This window comes from Dama dama, chromosome 23, assembly GCF_033118175.1.
Source record: "Dama dama isolate Ldn47 chromosome 23, ASM3311817v1, whole genome shotgun sequence".
Taxonomy (NCBI): domain Eukaryota; kingdom Metazoa; phylum Chordata; class Mammalia; order Artiodactyla; family Cervidae; genus Dama; species Dama dama.
Genome location: NC_083703.1, coordinates 51849419 through 51860817, shown reverse-complemented (window position 1 = coordinate 51860817; position 11399 = coordinate 51849419). Strand labels below are relative to the sequence as shown.

Genomic DNA, 11399 nt, shown 5'->3' with positions numbered 1-11399 from the left:
CTCGTTAACATTTGGTTCTTGTTTTAAAAAGTTTGTTTACTGAGTAATAAATCTGGATAGCGAGCAGCATGTGTTCTGATAGGAATGTTAACTTCTAAGCAAATGGATTGTTTTTGAGAATTCAAAATTCAGTTAGTAAGAGTTGCGGTGGGGAGGGTAACCTATGCTGGCCTGATTCAAACACCAAGAAGTATGGTGGGAAGTGCAGGGAACAGCGCATCCGCTCAGACCACATCCCTCCAACAGAAAGCTGTTATTACCTTCTTGTATAGGTTTTTTGATTATTTTACTGTGTGTCCAAGACAATACAAACATTTTTCCCCCTCTTTTAAAATATTTTTTGCACCCCCCCCCACCCAGTTAATATGCCTTGAAGATCCTTCTTATCAGAGATCTCATTAACACTATTTTTTTTCTTTTTTTTTTTTTTTTTGCGGGAGGAGGGGGGAGCGGCCATACTGCGGCAGCATGTGGGATCTTAGTTACTGACAGGGATGGAACCCCCGTGCCCCCTGCAGTGGAAGTGGGGAGTCTTAGGAACTGGACCACCAGGGAAGTCCACATCAACACTATTCTTATGATTATTACTACTATTCTATTATAATTACTTAGGATTTTAAAATTAACGTTATTACACACAATAAAAATGCACTTATTTTAAGTGTACAATTAGATGAGTTTTGATAACTTTATACACCTGTGTCATCACTTCCACAGTCTAGATAAAACATTTCCATCACCCCCAAGTAATTTCCCTGTGCCTCTTCCCAGTCAATAACCTCAGATATGTAGATGACATCACCCTTATGGCAGAAAGCCAAGAGGAACTAAAGAACCTCTTGATGAAAGTGAAAGAGGAAAGTAAAAAAGCTGGCTTAAAGCTCAACATTCAGAAAACTAAGATCATGGCATCCAGTCCCATCACTTCATGGCACATAGATGGGGAAACAGTGGAAACAGTGTAAGACTTTATTTTGGGGGGCTCCAAAATCACTGCAGATGATGACTGCAGCCATGAAATTAAAAGAGGCTTACTCCTTGGAAGAAAAGTTATGACCAACCTTAGACAGTGTATTAAAAAGCAGATACACAAAAATAAACTCAAAATGGATTAAAGATCTAAATGTAAGACGAGAAACTATAAAACTCCTAGAGGAAAACATAGGCAAAACACTCTCCGACATAAATCACAGCAAGATCCTCTATGACCCACCTCCCAGAATATTGGAAATAAAACCAAAAATAAACAAATGGGACCTAATGAAACTTAAAAGCTTTTGCACAACAAAGGAAACTCTAAGCAAGGTGAAAAGACAGCCTTCAGAATGGGAGAAAATAACAGCAAATGAAGCAACAGACAAAGGATTAATCTCAAAAATATACAAGCAACTCCTGCAGCTCAATTCCAGAAAAATAAATGATTCAATCAAAAAATGGGCCAAAGATCTAAACAGACATTTCTCCAAAGAAGACATACAGATGGCTGACAAACACATGAAAAGATGCTCAACATCACTCATTATCAGAGAAATGCAAATCAAAACCTCAATGAGATACCATTACACGCCAGTCAGAATGGCTACTATTCAAAAGTCTACAAGCAATAAATGCTGGAGAGGGTGTGGAGAAAAGGGAACCCTCTTACACTGTTGGGGGGAATGCAAACTAGTACAGCCACTATGGAGAACAGTGCAGACATTCCTTAAAAAACTGGAAATAGAACTGCCATATGACCCAGCAATATCACTCCTGGGCATACACACCGAGGAAACCAGATCTGAAAGAGACACGTGTACCCCGGTGTTCATCGAAGCACTGTTTATAATAGCCAGGACATGGAAGCAACCTAGATGCCCATCAGCAGATGAATGGATAAGGAAGCTGTGGTATGCGGGGAGCCGGCCTGCTCAAGGCCCAAAAAGGCCCTGGGAAAGCCTTGAAAGAGGCCATTCCCTGTCCCGCCACCCCATGATAAAGTAGTAAAACATTTGCCGGGTCTCCTTTGTTCTTCCTTGAGAAAAACGTAGTAGTGACCTTCACTTAGTAGTTTATCTTGGAATGCCAAAAACAAGATGTAAGCTTCTGCAATCACAAGACAAAGAATTGTATTGATGTGACAAACACCAGATGGCATTTTTTTGAACTATGTTTTCTGCTTGTACTAGTATAAAGGTAGCTGTTTTACTCAATAAAGTTGCTGACTTGCCTAAAGAGCATTCAGCCCTCTCGACTCCATCCTTTACTTTCAGCTTCTTTTCCTCAGGCTTCTGTGCTGCTGCGGTCGGGACCTGTTCACATTGCCGGCTGGTACCGGCAGTGGTACATATACACTGTGGAATATTACTCAGCCATTAAAAAGAATTCATTTGAATCAGTTCTAATGAGACGGATGAAACTGGAGCCCATTATACGGAGTGAAGTAAGCCAGAAAGATAAAGACCAATACAGTATACTAATGCATATATATGGAATTTTAAAAGATGGTAATGATAACCCTATATGCAAAACAGAAAAAGAGACACAGATGTACAGAACGGACTTTTAGACTCTGTGGGAGAGGGCGAGGGTGGGATGTTCTGAGAGAACAGCATTGAAACAAGTATACTATCAAGGGTGAAACAGATCACCAGCCCAGGTTGGATGCATGAGACAAGTGCTCAGGGCTGGTGCACTGGGAAGACCCAGAGGGATGAGATGGAGAGGGAGGCAGGAGAGGGGATCGGGATGGGGAACACGTGTAAATCCATGGCTGATTCATGTCAGTGTATGGCAAAAACCACTACAATATTGTAAAGTAATTAGCCTCTAACTAATAAAAATAAATGGAAAAAAGAAAAAATATATTAAATAAATGAATGAATACTGATTGCATAAAACAATAAAAATAAATAAATAAAAAGCAGAGACATTGCTTTGTCAACAAACATCCATCTAGTCACAGCTATGGTTTTTCTAGTAGTCATATATGGTTGTGAGAGTTGGACTATAAAGAAAGCTGAGCACCGAAGAATTGATGCTCCTTGAACTATAGTGTTGGAGAAGACTCTTGAAAGTTCCTTGGACAGCAAGGCGATCCAACCAGTCCATCTTAAAGGAAATCAGTCCTGAGTGTTCACTGGAGGGACTGATGCTAAAGCTGAAACTCCAATTCTTTGTCCACCTGATGCAAAGAACTGACCCATTTGAAAAGACCCTGATGCTGGGAAAGATTGAAGGTGGGAGGAGAAGGGGATGACAGAGGATGAGATGGTTGGATGGCATCACTGACTCGATGGACATGAGTTTGGGTAAACTACGCGAGTTGGTGATGGACAGGGAAACCTGGCGTGCTGCAGTCTATGGGGTCGCAAAGAGTCATGACTGAGTGACTGAACTGACTGACTGACTTCCCAGTCAGTCTCTCCCCCGCTCCTAACCCCAAGCAACCACTGATAAACTTTCTATCTATAGATAAAATGTGCTTATTTTAGAACCTCATACAAGTAGAATCACAAAACATATAGTCTTTTGTGTCTGGTTTCCTCCCATCTCTGCATCTGAGATTCATTTATGTTGTTTCGGGTAGCAGTAATTTGCTCTTTTGTAGTACTGAGCATGTGGGGTGGTATGAGGGAAGTGCAGTTTCTCTATTCTCCAGTTAGGCATTTGGGTTCTTTTCCAGTTTGGATTCTTCTAAATACAGCTGCCACAAATTACTGTGTAAGTCTTTACATGAACATGTTTTCATTTCTCATCTGTAAATACCTAGAAGTAGAACTGCAAGGTCATACAGTAAAAGGCATGTTTAATTTTTTTTTTTTTTTTTGAGAGTTTTGAGTTTTTATTCTAAATGAGCCACGGTTCAAAGTTCAGGTGCTGTTAAAAAAAAACCTCCACTCCACTGCCCAGACACAACACAGAATCAACTTATTCCAATGAAGTACTCCCGCCAAACGAAAGCATGATGTGCACGTGTTTATTTGAATTACTCCTACTGAAGGTCCTTATTTCTGGAGAACAGCCAGGCATCTTGTGATCCACTCCTTCCACTCTTTAAAGGCTTCCACAGGTTTTGGCAAAGTTACCAGCTCCTCACGACTGTGTTGTGGAGTAACTCTAGGAGTGTCGGTGGACTCGGCATCAATCCACCTGACCAGCGCTTTGCACCGGTCTCTGAGCCGGAAGCCCACAGCGCTCTGCAGCTTGCGTAAGCAGATGGGGCAGAGGTCCAGCGGGCGCCGGTCGGCTTCCTCCAGGTGGTTGGAGCCTTGCATCAGGCAGGCCAGCCACTGGCAGTGCCGGAGGCCAAAGATGTGTCCGATCTCGTGGGTCAGAGTCTTGCACGAGCGGAGCAGCAGCGCACTGGAGACCTCGGGAAGGTGATAGTCGTCGAACACCGAGTAGTCACTCGAAGACTTCCTCTCCAGCCTCTTCACTCGGCCTCTGTAGTGGGAGCTGTAGAAGTCCGTGCCGTACCTGGCAAAGCTGAAGATGCCCACGCCCTCTGTCAAAGAGGCCTGTCCAAAGACAAAATTCCAGGAGTCTCTCGGGTAAAGATCGATCATTGTTATTCCCACAACACAAAAGGCATCTTCGGGTTTCTTCTTTTTTAAGAACGTCAGGATCTGCCCTGCATGAATCTGAAGATTCCGTGTGCTATCATTGATTCTAAAGGAACATCTGGTTGCAGAGACAGGAATCGGCTCTAGGAGTTTGACTGTCAACGCGTAGAAGAAGGCTTCACAGTAGCCCTTGAGCCATTTCAAATATTCCTCACTGATACTTCTGGTGTTTCCCAGCAATCCAATGCACTGTATGTAAATCGTCTGCTTCCCTGGAGAAGGGCTCTTTCTGTGAAGATCACTGAAAAACTCTTCAAAGTCTTGGGGAGCCTCAGGATGGGAGATGATCCAGTCTGACGGTGAATGCAAAGTAATGGGTCCAAAGAGATCGCTGTCTGGCCGGAAGGCCTCATTCAGCAAGCGCTGCTCCCCGGGGTCCAACTGCTCATACTGCTTCACAAGCTCTGGGTTCTTTGAGATGAGGGCCGTCTTCAGGGTGTGTTCAGAGTGCCGTACTGTTTGCATACTGACAGGCCTCTTTCGCTCATGCGGCGTCCCCGCCTAGAGAGGTCATCCCTCCGTGTGACGGGCTCACAGCTGCTCCCCGAGGGGTCTGGGTGAGGGAAGAAGAGAAACGGGACGTCAGCGTGAGGAGCCCGCCGCGCTGCCTAACCAGGTTTTCTGCAGTTTAATGATGGGGAGGGGGGCAGATTTTTAGCGAATGGCTGTCCTCGTTGACAGCTGAACTCCGGGGTCCAGGGCCACCTCCAGAACGAAGCTCTCTCTCAGCAGGGCTCGACTGGGAGCAGAGAAGGGTCCTCACCGCTGCTGTGGGGCCGAGTCCCGTCCGGTCGGCCCAACCTTCACCGGCGGGGCGGCTCCCGCCGCGGCCCCGCCTTAGCGGGCCGGCCCGTCTGCGCCTGCGCGGGAGCCGCCACCCCAGCCGGGCGTCAACGCCTCCCCTAAAAGGCATGTTTAATTTTTTAAAGAAGCTATTTTCCAAAGTACCTGTACTATTTTACAGTCCCACCAGCAATGTGTCAGAGTTTTTTATATCCTCACCAACATTTCAGTGTTGGTCAGCCTTTAAAATTTTAGCCATTCTAATGGCGAAAATCTTCATCAGTTTTAATAGTTAAATGATGTCTTTTATTCATAGTCTCCTCTTGGGCATATAAATGGTTTCCAAACACTTTCCTCATACAAACAATGCTGTAATGGATAGTTTCATGCACAAATTCATTTGTGAGATGATTTCCTACAAGCAGGATTTCTGGGTCAAAAGATATGTGCTCTTGTGATTTGGGCAGATAGAGTTAAGCTGCCCTCCGACTTGTTCCAGTTTACAATTGCATCTGGGGTTCTCACTTTCCTACAGCTTTCCCAACACAGTTATCAAGACTTTATTGATATGATATTTGCTAGTCTGCAAGTGAAAATGGAGTCTTCATTTCCATTTTGTCTTATGAGTCAGGTTGAATATTTATTCACACATTTAAGAATGGTTTGTATGTCTTTCCCCCTGAATTGCCTATTCATATCTCCAGCTCATTTTTCTATTGAGGTCTTTCTCTTAACAACTTGAAGGAACTCTCTATATAAGGGAGATGAACCCTTTGTCTGGAGTATGAATTGAAAACATTTCCCCTAATTTGTGAGATGTATCCAGCCTGGGGTGTATGACTTCAGCTCAATTATACTCACTGCTGAGTAGCATTCAATTGTGGACTATAACCACATGTTTTCTTCATTGACACTACTGTTGCTGGATGGTTCTTAGTTTTGAGACGTTATGAAAAAATGCTGTGTGTGTCCTTAACTTCCTCCCTTTCCCTGTCCTGCTTCTTCCACCCCTTTCCTGGTCTCCCCTGGGAACATATCCTTAATAGGTCACTTGCACATGAAACCTTGTCTTGGGGAACCAGATCTAGGACAAATGTAGATAACTTTGGTTATGCTGGGTGCTCCAGTGTAGACAGGCTAGAGAGGCATCAACCCCTCTCCCTGTGAATAAGGACTTGTAACTTCTTGATTTGCCCTCTCTCAGGATCCACATTCTCTTGTGAAACCTCTTCCCCAAATCCTCCCTGAACGGGAGAAAAGAGGGGTGTCTGTTTCTAGTTAGCTTTGGGGGCTTCGACTGGGGGAGGGACACAAAGGAGACTCTGGGAGCTGGTGGCATGGGTATATTCACTTTGTGAAAAGTCACTGAGCTGTACACTTAAAATGTGTGCACTTTTCTATGTGTGCTACGCTTGAATTAAACGTTATTTCAAAAGTCTTGAGGAGGCTCAGACCACCAGGGGTAGACACAACTACTAACATCTCTGAGAACCTTCCAATCCCTGGTGGACTTACACCCGCTTGAAGGTGCACAGAAGCAGATGAAGATCCCAGGTCAAATGTTCCCAAATCCCCCAGTAGCCATCCTTTCTGTGGCTGCTCGTGGTCCTCCCCTCACCCTCTCTTCCTGGCGAGGTGAGTGCATGCTCAGCTGTGTCACACTCTGTGAGACCCCGTGGACTGCAGCACGACAGGCTCCTCTGTCCATGGAATTCTCCAGGCAAGAATACTGGAGTGGGTTGCCATTCCCTTCTCGAACCCAAGTCTCCTGCATTGCACGCAGATTCTTTACCTGAGCCACCAGGGAATATTCGGTTGCATTTGGCTTGCTCTTTCCCTGTCCCATCTGATTTTAACCCACAGTTTCCACTTAATAGCAAATGTAGGAAAAACACCCCTTACCAAGTGCTTGCCCACAGCATGCCGGGCACAGTGCTGGTCATGCGAGCAGAGGTGAGCAGTGCCCAGAGCCTCAAGGAGCAGGAAGAGGTATGAATTGCTTGAGTGTAAGGTACTTTGTCCTTGAGAACCCCATGAACAGTATGAAAAGGCAAAAAGATAGGACACTGAAAGATGAACTCCCAGGTCGATAGGTGCCCAATATGCTACTGGAGATCAGTAGAGAAATAACTCCAGAAAGAATGAAGGGATGGAGCCAAGGCAAAACAATTCCCAGTTGTGGGTGTGACTGGTGATAGAAGCAAGGTCCGATGCTGTAAAGAGCAATATTACGTAGGAACCTGGAATGTTAAGTTCATGAATCAAGGCAAATTGGAAGTGGTCAAACAGGAGATGGCAAGAGTGAATGTCGACATTCTAGGAATCAGTGAACTAAGATGGACTGGAATGTGTGAATTTAACTCAGATGACCATTATATCTACTACTGTGGGCAGGAATCCCTTAGAAGAAATGGAGTAGCCATCATGGTCAACAAAAGAGTCCAAAATGCAGTACTTGGATGCAATCTCAAAAATGACAGAATGATCTCTGTTTGTTTCCAAGGCAAACCATTCAATGTCATGGTAATCCAAGCCTATGCCCCAACCAGTAATGCTGAAGAAGCTGAAGTTGAACAGTTCTATGAAGACCTACAAGACCTTTTAGAACTAACACCCAAAAAAGGTGTCCTTTTCATTATAGGGGACTAGAATGCAAAAGTAGGAAGTCAGGAAACACCTGGAATAATGGGCAAATTTGGCCTGGGAGTACAGAATGAATCAGGGCAAAGGCTAGTAGAGTTTTGCCAAGAGAATGCACTGGTCATAGCAAACACCCTCTTCCAACAACACAAGAGAAGACTCTACACATGGACATCACCAGATGGTCAACACCGAAATCAGATTGATTATATTCTTTGCAGCCAAAGATGTAGAAGCTCTATACAGTCAGCAAAAATAAGACCAGGAGCTGACTGGGGCTCAGATCATGAACTCCTTATTGCCAAATTCAGACTTAAACTGAAGAAAGTAGGGATAACCACTAGACCATTCAGGTATGACCTAAATCAAATCCCTTATGATTATACAGTGGAAGTGAGAAATAGATTTAAGGGACTAGATCTGATAGACAGAGAGCCTGATGAACTATGGACAGACGTTTGTGACATTGTACAGGAGACAGGGATTAAGACCATCCCCATGGAAAAGAAATTCAAAACGGCAAAATGGTTGTCTGAGGAGGCCTTACAAATAGCTGTGAAAAGAAGAGAAGTGAAAAGCAAAGGAGAAAAGGAAAGATATTCCCACCTGAATGCAGAGTTCCAAAGAATAGCAAGGAGAGATTAAAAAGCCTTCCTCAGTGATCGATGCAAAGAAATAGAGGAAAACAACAGAATGGGAAAGACTAGAGATCTCTTCAAGAAAATTAGTGATACCAAGGGAACATTTCATGCAAACATGGGCTCCATAAAGGACAGAAATGGTATGGACCTAACAGAAGCAGAAGATATTAAGAAGAGGTGGCAGGAATACACAGAAGAACTGTACAAAAAAGATCTTCACAGCGCAGATAATCATGATGGTGTGATCACTCACTTAGAGCCAGACATCCTGGAATGTGAAGTCAAGTGGGCCTTAGAAAGCATCGCTATGAACAAAGCTAGTGGAGGTGATGGAATTCCAGTTGAGCTATTTCAAATCCTGAAAGATAATGCTGTGAAAGTGCTGCACTCAATATGCCAGCAAATTTGGAAAACTCAGCAGTGGCCACAGGACTGGAAAAGGTCAGTTTTCATTCCAATCCCAAAGAAAAGCAATGCCAAAGAATGCTCAAACTACAGCACAATTGCACTCATCTCACATGCTAGTAAAGTAATGCTCAAAATTCTCCAAGCCAGGCTTCAGCAATATGTGAACTGTGAACTTCCAGACGTTCAAGCTGGCTTTAGAAAAGGCAGAGGAACCAGAGATCAAATTGCCAACATCCGCTGGATCAGAGAAAAAGCAAGAGAGTTCCGGAAAAACATCTATTTCTGCTTTATTGACTATGCCAAAGCCTTTGACTGTGTGGATCACAATGAACTATGGAAAATTCTAAAAGAGATGGTAATACCAGACCATCTGACCTGTCACTTGAGAAACCCGTATGCAGCTCAGGAAGCAACAGTTAGAACTGGGCATGGAACAACAGACTGGTTCCAGATAGGAAAAGGAGTACGTCAAGGCTGTATATTGTCACCCTGCTTATTTAACTAATATGCAGAGTACATCATGAGAAATGCTGTGCTGGTAGAAGCACAAGCTGGAATCAAGATTGCTGGAAGAAATATCAATAACCTCAGATATGCAGACGACACCACCCTTATGGCAGAAAGTGAAGAGGAACTAAAAAGCTTCTTGATGAAAGTGAAAGAGGAGAGTGAAAAAGTTGGCTTAAAGCTCAACATTCAGAAAACTAAGATCATGGCATCTGGTCCCATCACTTCATGGCAAATAGATGGGGAAACAGTGGAAACAGTGGCTGACTTTATTTTTGGGGGCTCCAAAATCACTGCAGATGGTGACTGCAGCCATGAAATTAAAAGATGCTTACTCCTTGGAAGTAAAGTTATGACCAACCTGGATAGCATATTAAAAAGCAGAGACATTACTTTGCCAACAAAGGTCTGTCTAGTCAAAGCTATGGTTTTTCCAGTAGTCATGTATGGATGTGAGAGTTGGACAGTGAAGAAAGCTGAGCGCCAAAGAATTGATGCTTTTGAACTGTGGTGTTGGAGAAGACTCCTGAGAGTCCCTTGGACAGCAAGGAGATCCAACCAGTCCATCCTAAAGGAGATCAGTCCTGGGTGTTCATTGGAAGGACTGATGCAGAGGCTGAAACTCCAATACTTTGGCCACCTGATGTGAAGAGTTGACTCATTGGAAAAGACCCTAATGCTGGGAAGGATTGGGGGCAGGAGGAGAAGGGGACGATGGAGGATGAGATGGCTGGATGGCAACAGCAACTCGATGGATATGGGTTTGTGTAGACTCCGGGAGTTGGTGATGGACAGGGAGTCCTGATGTGCTGTAATTCATGGGGTCACAAAGAGTCGGACATGACTGATCGACTGAACTGAACTGAACTGAAGGTAGTTTGTGGTAAATGTTATGTACTTTGCACCCACTGCTGCCTTCAGCAGGCAGTCTTCCAGAATAAATACCACTTGCATTCTAATCCTCTGTTCCAGTCCAGCAGTTAGCTTTCAAGAAAGAGATTCATTCCAGTTATGTCACAGGATGGATGTTTATTGGACATGCTTGATAGGCTCTAGGAAGAGCCTGGCAATTGGGCACTAATAAGAATGCGACCTGGAACCAGAAGAGTCCATCTACGGCTGCATGAAGCTCACCTGGCCTCCAATCTCTTCCCAACCTGTTACCTTCTATGCCAACTTCCCACTTCCCTTCACATTTGTCACCTCAAATCCCAGAGTGATGAGCTCTGTGCTCCTCCCACCATCTGCCACCAGGATAATCTGTCATCTGTCATCTGTCACTAGCCCACCTGAGAACTGGTTCCCCTCAGGCACTGACTTCCCTAGGGCATGTTATTCTTTCTTAGTGACCCTTGTTTGTCTTAGAAGCCCCTGGTGCACACACTTCCAGGAAGAGGATGTGAGCTCACTTGATTGTGGACAGGAATGCACTTGGAGCAGAAACAAGGATGCTGATACCATGTCTGCTCCCCACACTCTTTGCGGGTGGGGATTGTAAATGGGGGCACATCTTCTTTCAAGGGCTAGGCCTGGCACAAGATGCCTGTTTGGCAACTCGACTGCCTGGCATTCCCTCTCTCTAGGGACCACGAATCCTTCTTGACTTTCTCAGTCTTAATGTGTGAGAGGCGCTACCTCCCCCAGGACTCATGACCAGAAAGGACAGGGACATAACCTGGCCTTCAGTAGATGGGCACTGAGACAGAATATGGCCTGCTGGCAGCATTCTCATCAATGTTCTCAAAGTCTCAGGGATGAGTCCATAGCTGGGAGTCCTTTGGAAATATAATAAAAACTACATTTCCCAAAATCCCTTGCA

The 11399-nt window shown here is 44.5% G+C and overlaps 2 protein-coding genes across 2 annotated transcripts; one reads left to right on the top strand and one right to left on the bottom strand.

Annotated features, from left to right (window-relative positions):
• Positions 1-3941: 3941 nt before the first annotated feature.
• Positions 3942-5503, bottom strand: LOC133044869 (archaemetzincin-2-like). The gene is made up of 2 exons (XM_061126706.1): positions 5365-5503; positions 3942-5154 (listed from the first exon to the last, which is right to left on the bottom strand). Exon 2 carries the CDS (start codon positions 5064-5066, stop codon positions 3984-3986), a length of 1083 nt encoding a protein of 360 aa, XP_060982689.1. The 5' UTR covers positions 5067-5154; positions 5365-5503; the 3' UTR covers positions 3942-3983.
• Positions 5504-8717: 3214 nt separating this feature from the next.
• On the top strand, positions 8718-9401 carry LOC133045284 (uncharacterized; the record flags this gene model as incomplete). Its single annotated transcript, XM_061127568.1, has 1 exon — positions 8718-9401. A coding segment is annotated over exon 1 (684 nt), but the record flags the coding sequence as incomplete, so codon positions are not given.
• Between the last annotated feature and the right edge of the window lie 1998 nt (positions 9402-11399).

Excerpts from the sequence above, each read along its gene's own strand:
- LOC133044869 (XM_061126706.1), bottom strand. The coding sequence starts at position 5,066 with ATGCAAACAGTACGGCACTCTGAACACACCCTGAAGACGGCCCTCATC.